The sequence below is a fragment of the Mesoplodon densirostris genome, chromosome 5, assembly GCF_025265405.1.
Source record: "Mesoplodon densirostris isolate mMesDen1 chromosome 5, mMesDen1 primary haplotype, whole genome shotgun sequence".
NCBI lineage: Eukaryota > Metazoa > Chordata > Mammalia > Artiodactyla > Ziphiidae > Mesoplodon > Mesoplodon densirostris.
This window is the reverse complement of record NC_082665.1, coordinates 5546920-5562171: the sequence shown is the minus strand read 5'-3', so window position 1 is coordinate 5562171 and position 15252 is coordinate 5546920. Positions and strand designations below refer to the sequence as shown.

General features: G+C 45.9%; 1 protein-coding gene across 1 annotated transcript in view; it reads right to left on the bottom strand.

The window, feature by feature from the left end:
- The window catches only part of DSCAM (DS cell adhesion molecule), a 753140-nt gene that overhangs the window by 13379 nt on the left and 724509 nt on the right, over positions 1 to 15252 (bottom strand). Inside the window, exons 31-33 of the mRNA XM_060098767.1 lie at positions 14872 to 15021; positions 6222 to 6419; positions 4577 to 4879 (exon numbers count right to left, since the gene is read on the bottom strand). Coding sequence (XP_059954750.1) covers positions 4577 to 4879; positions 6222 to 6419; positions 14872 to 15021 — 651 coding nt within the window. The remainder of the gene's footprint in view (positions 1 to 4576; positions 4880 to 6221; positions 6420 to 14871; positions 15022 to 15252) is intronic.

The following is a 15252-nucleotide window of genomic DNA, read 5'->3' as shown; positions in this document are numbered from 1 at the left end:
TCTCCCCCTCACCTCCACTCCCTGTAGGCTCCCCGACAATGAGAGCTGAACCCCAATATGTCTACCTAGGAAGGCAGCGAGGCGCTAATGGGCTCAGAAGTCAGAGAGAATGTAGTGAGAACGAAAGACTAAATCTCTATATAGCTGCGGCCACAGTAAAACAGCCAGAGCATGTGGCAAGGTCGGAGGAAAGCTCGGGCACCTGTGCCCCGTGCCTGGAGGAGGAGATGGTTGGGAAAGGCAAACGGGCTCAGGGTTCCAAGCTCGGGACCCTCAGAACAAGTCCCGCCATCACTTTCTGTGTCTGAGGGACATCGACAAAGAACAGACTGAAGTTACAGGTGGGTCCTTAAGAAGACAGAATTGCAAATGCACATCAGAAAGGTTTGGTTTTCTAAGAGGGAGTCAGAATGAGCCCATTCGAATGTTAAGGTCTACCTAGAGCTGCGTGAATATGCGGCGATGTAGCTTCATGGCCCCCCGGGGGGTCTTTCTGACTTTAAATCCTGGGGGAGTGTTTGAAAGTCTGCACCTTTAACCCTCCCTGTGTTGTGGATGCCAAGCTCATTGCTGTCTGCTGGCCTTTATCTCTGCTCTTCCCTCTGCATGGATCTCTATTCCTCAGGGTCTTTGCCCGGGTCTCCCTGCCCGTCCACCACTGAGGTCTCAGCTCACATCTCATTGCTTCTGAGAGGACTCCCCTGACCATCTTCTCCTAAGTACCTCCTGCCAGACTTTTTCCCCTTCCTGGTTTACTTCCCTTCCCAGCGCTGATGATGATCTGAAACAATACCATTTGTTTACTTGATAAGCGTCTGTCTCCCCACAGGAACATAAGCTCCTTCCAAGCGGGGTCTTCGTGGGTCCTGTCAACCGTTGTATCCCCAGCTCCGAAAACAGGGCTAGGTGTGGAGTGGAAGCCAGAAAATACACACTGGAGGAAAGGCAGGGAGGCAGGGGGGGCGGGCGGGAAGGAGCAAGGTCATCTCTAGAAGGGTGAAGGCCAGGGGAACTCAAGCCTTGTGCGTGTGTGTCCGTGTGTGTGCATGTGTGCGTGCGTGCATGACATGTGCACACGACAGCTGAGAACAAGGCCAGCCTTTGCAGGGGATGTGACCTGAGCAGAGGCCGGCTGGTCCTTCAGGTGGGAGCCCTGTCTCTCACTCCACTCTCTTCTCTCCCTTTAAACATACACCCACAGGGGAGCATGAAGTACGTGATGAGTGGATCCTAAAATTAAAATCCTCAAACTGCTTCGTATAACTGGTTGTTCAGAGAACCAATAAGTTGGTGGCAAGCAATGGCCATTTCCAACCGGAAAACCTCCCCTGCATTCATCATGGCGGAGGAGCGGGGGGTCAGTTAGGTGCAGACGTTTAAGGCTGGGATCCCAGCGTCTCAGGGAGGAGATCAGAAGGGGTGGACACTTTCCTTTCTGCTGGCGGGGCCAGGCTGCATTAGGTTGCAGATTTGAAGCTTTAAATTGATTTAAGTAGCTTCCTGCAGTGGCATCTCTTGATTGCACAGGATAAGCATCATGAATAAAGAAGCAGTAGTAATCCAAGAACATCAGAAACTGGCTCCAGATGCTACCTGAAACCAAAAGTAGCTATCGTAACTGAAGTATTAGAAGCCACTTTGACCGAGAGGAAAAGAAGCTGTTAAATTTTCCAGCTATTTCTCAGAGGAATAGTTAATTTGTTTGCTTTGTCTTTTGTTTTTAAAGATGGAAACAGTTTCTATTTAATAATTTCTAACCATTGTAATATTTGAACCAATTGACCAATCTTGTCATCTTCACAATCATGATATATTCATTCATTCAATACCATTTATTAAACACCTGCTCTACATCAGACACAGTGTTAGGTATATACATTCAATGTCATTCAGCTGGTTAAAAATATTTCTTGAACACTCGCTATGCTGCCAGATAACTGCTAGACACCAGGAGAGAAATATACAGATGACTAAGACATATTTCCTATTTTCCTGCAGCCACAATCTGGCCAAATTCATTTAGCTTAGTCCTGATTTGTAGAGAATTTAAAAGCCTGGGGTTGTAAATGGAAAAAAAAAAAAACTCATCAGAAAAGAACTGATGGCAAGGAGAAAGATATCCAGAGATCTGGATGGCTGATAGCATCTAGAAACACAAGGGAACACAGGTAAAGACTTTGGTTTGGAAGCTCTGTTCAAGGAACTGCTAATTTTGACACAGTCTCCAGTCAGCAGGATAATAAACTGTAACTTTAGGTTTTGTGCCCAGTGTTGAATTTAGTTCCATTATAAAGGAGCAACAGAAAGGCTTCCAGAAGGATGAAATATTTTTCTAAAAGCATATCAAATGTTCAGTAATAGTAATACATCAACTAGAGTGGACAAAACAATGTTTGTGGGCATTAGAATACATAAGGATTTAAAAAGTTATTCATACCTACAGTTATAAAATCCTTTTAGTCTAAATTGCATATTATGACAATAGCACCTTACTTGTGATCTTTCAGTTGTTCTGATGGATCCAGGCAACAATATCATGAAAAGAGTTCAAACATTTTTTTTTTCAATAGGAATCCAGCACGATGAACAACAAGCCATCAAAAAGGTACAAACCTTTAATTCTTTCAAGACCAGCACACATAGGACATTTAACCTAGGAGCTGGTTCTACACAAGGGGAAGCATGGCATGTATCTCAGATGGGAGTGTGATGCATATACTTAACTGGGTGCTATTGATACACAAATGAGGTGGATGCTCTCCAGGAATCAATGGCCGTGGAAGGAAAATAAACCAAAGAAGGAAGGAGGAGGGGGGCGAGCAGTACATCTGCAGACCATCATTGGAGTCACCGTGGGAGCCCTGACGGTGACAAGGCGACAACAGAAGCTACAACTAATGCTGCTGACGCCTGCATCAGGCGACATACAGCTTACACAAACCCCAGATGGTGGGTGTTGATGCCATGCCCATTTTACAGATGAGTCAACTGCAGCCCAGCGAGACTAAACAACCTGTCCACAAGCTCATTTTCTCCTCTCTTGTCTTCCTTACTCTCGAGGTTTACAGCCACAAAATGCTATGGCATTTCTCCTACATTTGCTGCATTGGCCTTGCAAATGAATGCCAACAACAAAAAGTCCTTGAATAAAAACACCCACAAACAAAGTCTTCTCCCTGAGGAGGTAGAGAGCACGGAAATAAATGAAGCTCTCATTCTTGACAGGAGGTTGGTGTGGATTTGACTCAGTTTGGAAGATGAGCTGCTGGATAGACAATTCTTATTTTATGTATCTTTATGCATTTACAAAGCTCATTTCAGCTTGGCCTTATGCCATAAAGCCCAAAGGAATCGTGGGGATTTAAAATGAAGATATATTTTTGAAATAGAACCTGTATTACTGTTCAGAAAATGGGAAGACGAGAAATAAAACTGGATTCCACAAGAATGGATAAGCCAGTGCACAAAGTCAAGTCTACAGACAGGTACTTCAGGGTGAAAAAGAAAATGTGATTCTTCAGAAGAGAACTACAACTGGCTGTCGTGGTTCAGATCCAATCTAAAGATGTGTTTCATTTGCCCCGTACAATGGTTTGCACGTATCTGAGCAAACACTTGAAAAGTGTGAGTTGCCGTATAACACCAAAAGTTCTGGCTTCTCTTGAGAAACTAGCTCACACGGCCCCCAGTTTCCATTGGGGATCAGTTGGCAGGAGGCTGCTAGAGTCCTTTTCCCCTAGACAGTCACTCAGCTCTTGAATTCTCCACATCCCCATCCATCCCTCTACCCTGCCCCCCACCCTCTTCACTTACATGATCTGCCAGGCCCTGCAGGCCTTCGGGTTTGCAGCTCCCATCCACACACCCAGAATACTGTTCAAGGCAGACACCAAACTACTGGCCGACCTGACACTAGCCATTTACTGTCACTTTGGGTAACTCAGGGAAGCCAAGTGCCAAAGGCTGGCTCCCCGATAAGACTGCTCTCCTTCTGAAACCCACAGCACGGCAGTTTTAAAACATCACCCCCATATTTTCAATACTTCTCAGGTGGTGGTGATCTCCTTTTCTAGAATCTGGGCTCCCAGAACTCTGTGGTTGCTTGAACAACAGAATATGGCAGAAGTGATGGGTCAGTTTTCAGGCCCAACCTTAAGAAACTGGCTATTTCCACTGTCTCTCTTGGGACACTGGCTCTTAGAACTGAGTCACCATGACATACGGATGCACAGGCCACCTCGTGGAGAAACCTATGTAGGGAGGATGCGGCCAGCATCAACCCTCCAGGTGAGTGAGCCATTTTGAACGTGGCTCCTCTATCCATAACTGAGCTTCCCCATCGACACGGTCAGAACCGAGATGCGTGTCCCCACGAAGCCCTGACTCAATTTCAGACTCAAGAACGAAACAAATGATCATCGTTGTTGTAAGCTCCCAAGCTTTAGGGTGGTGCATTATGCAGCAGTCAATAAACAGAAGACCCAGTGTAAATACTAACAAGGCCTTTTACAACAGACCAGTGTGACTTGGGAAGATGAGCTTCCCCGACCGCTGGTCCACACGTGTCTCGCCTCACCTGGCCGATGTGCCTTCGGAACCGCCATGTTCATCACGCGTCCTCCATCCTGAGGTTTGGGGGGAGATGCGGTGAACCTGCAGATCCCCGATTCTGAAGGGGTGCTGGAGGTCAGACTGTCTGTGTACTCATTTGTCCCTGCCGTCAACTGCTCGGACGATGTGTCTGAGATGAAGCACTCTGTGATGGTGAACTTGGCGTGCCTCAGCTGCTCTTCCATCTTGGCGTGTTCGTAGGCCCTGGCCAGTTCTTCATAAGTGGAAGAGGCACTTTCTGTGGAGACCATGCTGCTTCGCGCCCGATCTGTGCCGTGCAAAAGAGAAAACAAGATGGATGATGTGTCACCGTGAGTCTGCACTGACTGGGTGGCACTCTGGGCTTGTGTCTATTTCTTCCAGTCACTGGGTAGCCCGGCAGGGGTGCCCGGTCTTTGTCTGAGGACTGCCTTTGTCACTGTAAGGCCACCTTCATGATCCTCAGCCATGTGGCCTCGGGGTGTCAACAGAAGCTCTGGAGTCAGATGTCCCCAGCCTGGGACACTGCCATAGATCAGTAATACATCCCCTTGAAATTCTGCTTTTAGTTAAGACAGCTGGGAATGCGGTGCAAATGAACTGCAGTGGCCCCTTCCCTGCCCTGTTTTGCAAGTCCCCCTGGACCACAGAGAGTCTTTCACTGGCAGGAATGATCTGAACTCTGCACTCAGCTCCTCTGGCCTCTGTGTGGCAGGAAGACAGGGTGACGGTTAGAGATGAAGATGTGACTGCGTGGAATTGCTCACTAGGTCAAACGACTTCTGACCCTGGGACTCATTCTTTGTGTTTGCCACCCTTTACGGGGACCAGAAAACCTCTAGAACCATAAAAGGAGCATCTTGGGTAGAGGATTGTCTGCATTTAAACCCACTCAAAAGTTCTGAAGTCACCTCTGTGGAACTCTGAGGTTCTTGTAAGAGAAATAACTGCCATAAAAATAAATGTACATGGTGACACGCCACCTTTGGAAGACTATTTTTGAAGTATATCATCCAGAACAAAAGAAAATGAGTATTAAAATTTCCTACAGCTATTAAGTTTAGATATCATTTCTTTTCAAAATTTTAGATTGGTGGGATGGGCAACCCAGTGCTATTCTTAGGCTCTGTCTTCTCTGCAGAGTGAGATCTTGGTGGTGGATGGTACGGTAGGAATGGCTTTCCTTATAATCAACCCTTGTTTAATTGTCAAATGGGTCTGCCGTGTTCCCTACAGAGGGTGCTATGACCTTGTCATGTAACTTCAAGTGCAATGTCTTAATCCTGGAGATAGTAGTTGGTGAGATGCCCTCAGAGGATAATCAGAATGATTGTAATCTTGAGGGAGAACATTTAGAAATTTCTATGTCTCTCTTGGCAGGGCAGGAAGGAAAAGGAGAGGGAACAGTGTGTCTGAGATTCAGGATGCCTGCAAACTAGACTCCTTTGGCTCTGCTGTGCGGAATTCACTGGATCTTGGACATGGTCAATGCAGTAGAGCTGTATCGGTACCTGTTAGGTAAATGGTCTAGCAATTTGAAATTGACCTTGAAAGGGAACAGGTAGGGCCCTGAAGCCAAGGGCATGGGCCCTACTTGTCCCGGGATAGAGAAGGAGGCATGCAGGCCCTACCTGTGTCTTGGGAGGGGCTGACGCTGTAACTGTCACTCTCCTTGTCCATGGACCCCGCAGCCCTGGGTGTTGGCAGCCTCCAGTCAGTGGTGAGGGTGTGTGTTGAAACGGTGGGGTGGGGTCTGTTGAGGGTCCACTGGCTGGCATACCGGTTTCTCGTTGTGGGCCCAGCCTTCGCGTTCCTCCTGGTGGTGGGATCTGAGAAGAACCAGAACAAGGTTTGTCTCTAGGAGGGTGGTCAGCCGTGATCATGGTGTTGAGTGGGGTTCTCCCGACCCAGCCCTATGACCCAGCAGGGCTCACGCCTCCAGAAAGCTCTCCCTGACTACCCGTGTCCAGAGTACTGGCTTCCTCTCCTCTCTGGTCTGAAACATTCAGGTGATACTTAAGCACTTAAACAAGCCTTGTTGGGGAAGAATATCAGATTTGGACTCAGGACTCCAAATGGATGTGGGTCTTGCTTTTGGCTCTTAATAGTTTCATGACCCCCCCTTGTATCACTTAAAGTTCCTGAGAATCACCACCTTCTGTAAAAGGAGAGAGTTCAGCCAAATACGCTCTAATGTGGCTTCCTTTCTACAGTGTTACCTCGAGGTGTTGTTACAGGTTGAATTGTGTCCCCTGCAGAAAAGATATGTCCACATCTTAACCACAGAACCTCAGATTCATCTTATTTGGAAATAGGGTCATCACAGGTGTAATTAGTCCAGATGAGGTCAGACTGGAGTAGGGTGGGCCCTGGATCCAACATGACTGGTATCGTAACAAGATGAGGAGACAGACAAGGAGGGGAGAGCCCCGTGGGGCTATGGAAGCAGAGACTGGAGGGCTGCAGTTGGGCCAAGGAGCCCGGAGGCCACCACCAGACACTAGGAAGAGGCGAGGAAGGGTCCTCCCCGACAGGCTTCACAGGGGGCATGGCCCTGAGGACAGCTTGATTTTGGACTTCTAGCTAGCGGACCTGTGAGAAAATAAATTTCAGTTCTTTTAAGCCACCCAGTTTGTGGCACATTGTTATAGCAGCCCCAGGAAAGCAAGCAGCTCTCTCCTGTATAGACTGTTGTCTTGTATTCACTCACTGCCTCGAGTATGACTTTTATTCATCAACTAAGTTGCAAGTTCTTAGAGCAGAGAGAAGAGGGAAGATCCCCTTATGTCTGAACACTTTCTTATCCCTTTGCACAAGGTAGCATCTCTTCAATGGAACTGTCTGATCTGTGACCAAGACTTGGGTTATTCAATGTGGAGAACAAAGGGTCATTGCATATCTGGATGTCATAGGTCTCCCATCTTCAGAAACATAGAGGTTTATGGACACACAGGATGGAGCCAGATGGGTTTCATTGTCTCTAAATTTGAAAACAGAGGCAAGAGGTCAAGGGGGTGGACTGAGTTCTTAGCTCAACTCTTAGCTAATAAAAAACATGTTCCAACAGTACAGAACATTGCACACTGGAGTTGGCAATGTTCCCTTTTCTAGAATTCCGTGGAAAAGGGGAGAGGCTCAGTTACCTGGAATGATTTTTCTGGGGCTCCAGCCTGAAGGCAACATAAGGTCCTTTTCCAGTTTTGAATTCTCTGCTTTTCAAAGAGGAACTTTATGCAGTTATATTTCAAAAATGATCTGGCCACTTCTAAACACAGCAGTCTGTATTGACTGCTTATCACTAATGGAGCGGTTTTGAAGGAACAGAACTGCGAGGGACAACCTGTGGCCTGATGACACAGACTCACTTATGTGCTCTCCTGAACCTGCAAGTCTCTGCAGGACAGAGGCAAGGGCGGTCATCCTCCAATCATCCCACAGAGCCTGCTGTGCTCCCCGGCACACAGACTTCCCTGGATGAATACACATAGCTCAGGGTGACTTTATGGCTGACACAATGGGAGCTCAGGGAGGAGAAGTGACACAGCTATGAAGTGGCAGAAATGGAGCCCAAGACCCCACCTGTCAGTCCAAGATTGCCCATTACTTGGCCATGCGTGTCCTCACCCTTGACACCTAGGAGTCCTGGTGCAGTATCTGCATGACACTAGTTCATTTATGATTCTATGCAGGGTCACGGGACCTGACACTTGAAAGTGGTGAAATGACTTTCTTTTTAAATTGGAGGATTTTCCTTTTAGCCCAGTTTCTAGTTATCGGACTTTGAACTTAATCCATCACTCTAAAATGCTGGAGAGAAAAGCCTAAGGATGGCAGCTCAATCGATACATATTAAGAATTCCTGGGTCATCAAAATGCTCTGTCTTGGTGCATAATTCTCTGAGGCATTGATTTTCAGCCTCATCTCAGCCTTTACTTGCAAAATTCCATGGAAGACTTTATTGGAAGGTTTTTCATGGCCTTGATTAGAATGTAAATGAGTTATGCTGGAGAGCCAAGCTCTCTGGACAGCAAGGTATAAATGATAATTGGGTTTCTCTGCTGAAATGCTAAGAAAGAGATCCTCAAAGAGATAGAAAAGCATTCTCCTGGGTAGGAGGCTATATGTCTTCCAGGCACTGTCGACATGATAAGTGGAGCTTAAATAGTGGAGCTTGTTATTTAAATGTTAATGAATCTTTTCTAGAAAATTACCCAGTCCCTTACATAAGTTTTGAGGGTTCTTATTTTTATTCTTCCTTAAGTTTCCTGTAAGTACAGCTGTGGATCAGTTTTACTCCTGGCCTGGATGCTTGTGGAAGAGGGGGTCAGTTCGATAGTATCACTTACGGGACACAATTTCCTCAACTCCCCAAACCCTCACCTGTGTTTCCTCCTGTCAAGCCCACCCACCAACGGTGGGACAGAGACCTTGCCCCCCTCCATAGCTCCTTTTCCCACTGAGAGGACCCTATCTGGAGAGTTCCATGGTCAAGTGGCACTATTCAAGCCAGAAGTCTTTTCAAGTTAACTTTGTTCATTATCGCCCCCCCCTTCTGTTCCTAGATGAGGACAGCTTTACCAGTGGCCTGATAATATTGGGAATATAGGTCATGATATTACTTTCCTTGAACTGCACTTTGTTCTGTTCTAAGCAAGCATCCTACAGGCAAAATTGTCCTCGTAGGTAGAATACTCAGGAGTTGACACATTTTTTTAATAATCAGGTTTTTGGAGCTGTTTGGTACCTGAATTGAACTTTTCTGTAGGATAGTTTCTGAGATAGCAGCTAAAATAAAAATTTTACTTGGATTCCACTCAGTGGCCCCCTTCGTAGACCTTCCTAGTTAATCTATTAACCAAATAAATGTTGGGGTTTACTGTCCCTGCATGGAAAGTAGTTTATTTGGGTCCCCAGCATCCTAATATAAATAAAATCTAGTGATGAGGCATTATGCTTGCTAAACAACACATGAATTTGGGGTAAGTGATATAAATAATTCTTGGCCTTTCAGCATTGGGTCTGAACCTGAATTAAGCTTCTGCTCATTGAATCAAATTATTTTAATTATCCTGAACTTGGGATGAGAGGATTTGGTGGATAATAAGGTCATAAAACATGCCATGTATATAATCGGCTTTCATTCCCTGCTACTGGTTTTCATATCTTACAGATGCTGAGGCCTTGGCTTTGCACGATGAATTTACCAGTTGTCTCATAGACAGGGTGAAACGGGGAGCTTGAACATTCCTATCATTCAATGAACAAATATTTGTCAAGGGCTTATCACACACCGGACTTTCTTCACTGCCATCAGGTATTTTCCAGCAGTGTGCTGAGTACCATCCCGGGTAATAGAGTGTGCGTGTTTTTCAAAGTCTCAACAAGAAAAATTCAATCCGTGTTGTAAGCTCTTCCTATTTAATATATATGTGAAGTCTATTTTGTCCCCAGCAGTCCTTACAGAAGCATCATCTCTGCCTAGAGGAGTGTGGAGGGGTTGAGAGTGGGGCTTCGGGGTGAGCGTCTCTTACTTTGGTCCAGCTTTACTACTCGCAGGCTGTGACCTCACTGGTGTGCGCTTGCTCTCCTCTCTGGGACTGGTGGGTGGCGACCTTGCCCACCATCAGCGCTGTTGTGAGACGTGCGTGACATTAACGAGCTACAGAACCACAGGCACGTGGGAGGCATCAATCAACCTGGGGCTTAGCCCATGACTCCTGAGCGACAAACACTTGACATGGGATGCAGTGTGTCCTGTTTAATGAAGATGGTGATGGGAGATTTGATGGGTTGATCATGAAGGCTAGAAACTCACTTTTGAGAGTTTGACAGGAAAAAAGCCATGAAAAATCATAAAACTAGATGCTGGAGAATGCCAGTGATGCAGAAAGGTGCCCACTGGGAGTAACTGGTAAGGATGGGAGCTGTGTCCTATTTGTTTTCCAGTCCAGCCCTGCGTGGTGAATGCTTTTTTTAGGAATGAATAAATGATGATGGGTGGATGACATCCAGGTAAACATGACAAAACAAACCTGGGTCAAATCTAACACCGATCACTTCACATGTCTTTGTACCCTTGCACATTTTGCAAGTAAAAAGGTTGGTTTAAGTTCTCCAAGGTGATGACCTCATTGGTAAGTTTCTGCAACGTGTCCCGGGGGCGGACTGTGTACATGTGGAAAGAAACACTTCTAACTGGGTGAGGCGATACAGACACACAGCTGATCAGATGCCTCAGGAAAGGGAGAACAAAGAGAGGGAAGAAACTAGTTGCCCGACTCCTGCTGCAAATACTAAGCATCCTTTCTTTTCCATCCCCATTACTCTGATTTCAAAACTTCTGACATAAGTATATATATGGTTGCTCAGTATCTAAATGTATTTACTGAAGGTCTACTGTGAGTTGGACCCTCTGGCAGCAGCTGGGGAGACCCGCGTGAACAGAGACCCAGCTTCCAAGTGTGTCCTAACCCACGGGAGAGACGGGGATGTGAACAGAGCCATGGACACAGCCACGGTAGGTGTTTTCACATCTTGAAAGAGAGATACAGCAAATCTTTGCGATTCCTTCCATCCTTGTAATAAGAATTTGTTGCAACTCTTTGGCAAACTAATGCAATGCTTAGACACATAACTTCTACAGAACAGTCATGCTCATGTGCAAGCAACATATTTTAGATGTTCTTCTTAAAAATAAAAGTTTCCTAGGATAACAACAAAATTAGAATAGAACAAGAATGTCTTTGGTAGTTGAGGAAATAGGCTATAAACCAATCTCTACAAATACGCCAGACTGCAGTGAGAGAAACCTGCCCCAGGTGACTGAGGGGATGCAGGTGTAACACCTGGGCCCAGGTGACAAGCTCTGGGTACAAGAAGCAAGCAGAGGACTGGGCTGCAGAAAGCTCAAGGCTTTGGACTCCTGTGCTGATCTGCTGGGGGGTGAGACACCCACCATTTCTACTTCCAAATAAAAAAATACGATGCCTTTAATCTTTTGTAATGTGGTTCTGGAGAAATATTTAACACAACAAAATGATCACAATGGAATATTACTCAGCCATAAAAAGGAACAAAATTCTGTCACTTGTAGAGATGTGGATGGACCTAGAGTCTGTCATATGGAGTGAAGTAAGTCAGAAAGAGAAGAACAAATATTGTATATGAATGCATGTATGTGGAATCTAGAAAAATGGTACAGATGAACCTATTTGCAGGGCATGAATCGAGATGTAGATGTAGAGAATGGGCATGTGGACACAGTAGGGGAAGGGAAGGGTGGCATGAACTGGGAGATTAGTTTTGACATATACACACTACCATGTGTAAACTAGATAGCTAGTGGGAACCTGCTGTAGAGCACAGGGAGCTCAGCTCGGTGCTCTGTGATGACCTAGGTGGGTGGGATGGGGGTGGGGGGGAGGTCTAAGAGGGAGGGTATGTATGTATACATACAGCTGATTCACTTCATCATACAGCAGAAACCAACACAGCATTGTAAAGCAACTATTCTCCAATTAAAAAAAAAAATGATCCCGAAATCTTTACTAATGGAGAACGTTCTGCAGATGCTAAATGAATAATTCTAGAGACTGAAGAATGAATTTGTGTAGATTTTCCAAGTGTTTGTAAACGCTATTTAATGAAGTTCATCACGAATGAAAGAAGCGTCTTTCCAGAAGCTGTAGAGGTTTCTGTGGGATCTGATCATAAGGCAACCCCTGGGCGAGCATCCCGACACCCTCAGAACGGGCTGCAGACGTGTGACACTAGCCTGTGAGGCCTGCAAAACCAGGCTGGCTGTGTCTCTGGCTCATCCTATCCGCCTTCCCTGTCCCCATTCAGGTCCCACTTCTGTCCCCAACGTGCTTTAGAGAATTTCCCGTACCGTTCCTTCTGCCTGGCAGGCCGACTGACTCCTGCCTGGGACTCAGTGGAGGTCTTCCCCAAGTCTCACACTGAAGCAGCCCCTGCCCTGGTCCCCACGCCCCCGGCCGACTCACCACCTCATCATTCTCTTCTATTTGTCCCTCATACTTACTGATAAACAAAAAAACGCTTTCGCTCCTTGTTTCACGTTTGACTTCCTCCACTCAGATGAAGTGAATGCCTTTTTGCACCTTTCGAGGTACCCCAACCCTGGGCACTGGCCATATGTGAAGTAACACCTTCATGAATGCTTCTGCATCTGAATGAAGGGATTCTTAAAGCTCCCCAACCGTGCCTACACCGTTAGAGCCATGAGGCCATGAGAGAGGGAGGCCGACACCTCCCTTCCGCCAGCCTCCTGCCTGAGGTGAGTGAGAGACACTCACCTCTCACTCGTTAGACCTTCTGCTTGTGACGCAGATGCATGTCTCTGTGATTATTCTGAAAGCCATCAAATCAGCCCTCCCTTGTTCTGGGGCTGACCCGGCAGCTAGAAGCTTCCCCATGCTTTAGTTTCACTGCCTCCTGTCTGGCCTTGACTGTTTACGACTAGCCTTTGTGCATCTCTCTGCCAGCTGAGCATTGGCAGGGAGCTGGAAATGCAGATTCTTTTCACTTGCTCTGCGATGAGCCCAGCAGGTTTGAGGGGTCCTGCACGGCTGTGCTGCTGTGGACACCTCTTCCAGGGCTCTACGTGACACACACCTAACACTTGGGGAAGTGTTTCTCAATGAGGGGTCCAGGTAACCAGCAACAGAATCACCCTAGATGGCTGTTATAATACAGATTCCCAGGCCCCGCCATACACCAAGTGGATCTGAATCCCTGGGGGTGGAAGCCTGGAATGAGTATTTTAAACAGGCACCCTGGGTAATTCTGATGCATACAGAAGATGGGGAGCCACTCCCTGGGGCGTCTGTCCTGTTTCCTCTGCCTCTTTCCTAATCTGCTGCTAAGGTCCCCATTAACTTCCACTCTGACGGGGACAAAGGCCTGCTGAGGTCAAGGATCCACTGATAGAAGTCCCCTGGGTCTGTAATCTTTCCCGGGTTTAATAGCCATAAGTGGCTCAGAAAGCCATCAGTGCGGTTTCTTGAAGTAGCCAGGAGCAGGCCCAGGCAGATCATGATGGAAAAGCCCATAGCTGGAGAGCATGTCAAGGACCTGGGAGCACTTTCTAAGAGCAAAGGTCTTAGTCCTGTGCACTCCTTCGCAAAGCTAGTCCTCACTCATGTCCCGTTCGTGTCTTCAGAATGTGCTAATGGCATCAGAGAAGGAAGGACGTGAGGTTACACGGAGGAGAGGAATAAAAGACTCCTTCAGAATGTTCTTGAAAACGACTTTGCAAATGAATTTCAGTAACCGCTAACACCGTTTTCCTGCATAGTACGATGCTACTTAGGAATCAACCAGTTTGCTTCAGGAAGCTCAGTGCATTTCACAAATGCCTTCCAAGGCAGACATTATCAAGAACAGCTACAAGCATTATAATATTTATTTTTCTAATTATAGCACTCTACTCGAAGAATGTAAAATTTTTTTCAAAGAGAGTGATGAATGATTTAACAGCTAGCATCAAAACTTCCAAAAATATAATAATCGGGACATCAATTTCTCAGTCTTTAAAGAGATTTAGGAACAATTTAAATTATGAAGGAATAAGAGTATCTAATTAATAAGCTCTAGATACATATTAGGGTATTTAATTTCATTGCAGTAATTAATTTCCATATAATATGGATCCAAATCTTAATAACTAAACCAAACATAATCCCCAGATTAAGGAGAACTATATTCTTCTCAAATAGTGAGTTTCAGCAGAAAAGCATAAGCTCGGAGGACAGACGGACCCACAGCTGAATCTTGGTTTCACTACATAGTATGCGTACAACTTTGGGCTGTTTCCCTAACTTCTCTGAGATTGTTTCCTCATCAGTAAAATGGGAGCTCTAATATCTACTGTATAAGTAGGTACCTGAAAGGGCTGTTGCAAAGATAACAGACTGATATCACCTTTCTATCCCAATCCTGGAACAGAGGAGATACTAAGGTTAACTAACTTCTTTTCCTGTGTTGTCTAAATTAAAAAAAATAAATACCTGGACCTGAAATCTCTAACGCTTTCTTAGTAAACCAATACCAAGAGTTACTGGCTTCAACCGATACGATTTTAATAACGGCTCAGATCAAACAATACAAAGTCAATGTCCCAATCAAAGATGTCATCATACCTATTTGCTTCTTAGGCACAGAGCTGAGAAACCCCACATTTTATTGCACAGCCATGGAGCATGAATGCATTCCCAGCACTGATAACACCCACAGAGTTTAAGTGATGTGTGACCACTCACTCGTTCCCGGCCGAGCATCCGAAACATCCACCAAGGGCCCGGTGGCCTGCGACACTGACTGGTAATGGACCGTGTGTGTCACCGTCAGGGACTTTTGTTTCGCTGCCTCTCCGAAGTCAGCATCCGTCAACAGGACCGTGGAGCGATCGTCTGCAGAACAGCAGGATACAGGAAGCCAGGGACAGTTATCCCCTGCTCAGTGACTCCCTGGCCTCCTTTCTCCTCAGTACTTGCATTATTGCTAATGGCAACATTAACAAGAACCTCATCTCATCCAGCAAAAAAAAAAAAAAAAAAAAAAAAAAAAAAAGAAACCCAAAATATTCAACCACTGTATTAGAATTACTCCAGAATGAAAAAAATAGATTATCCTTAGGGGTT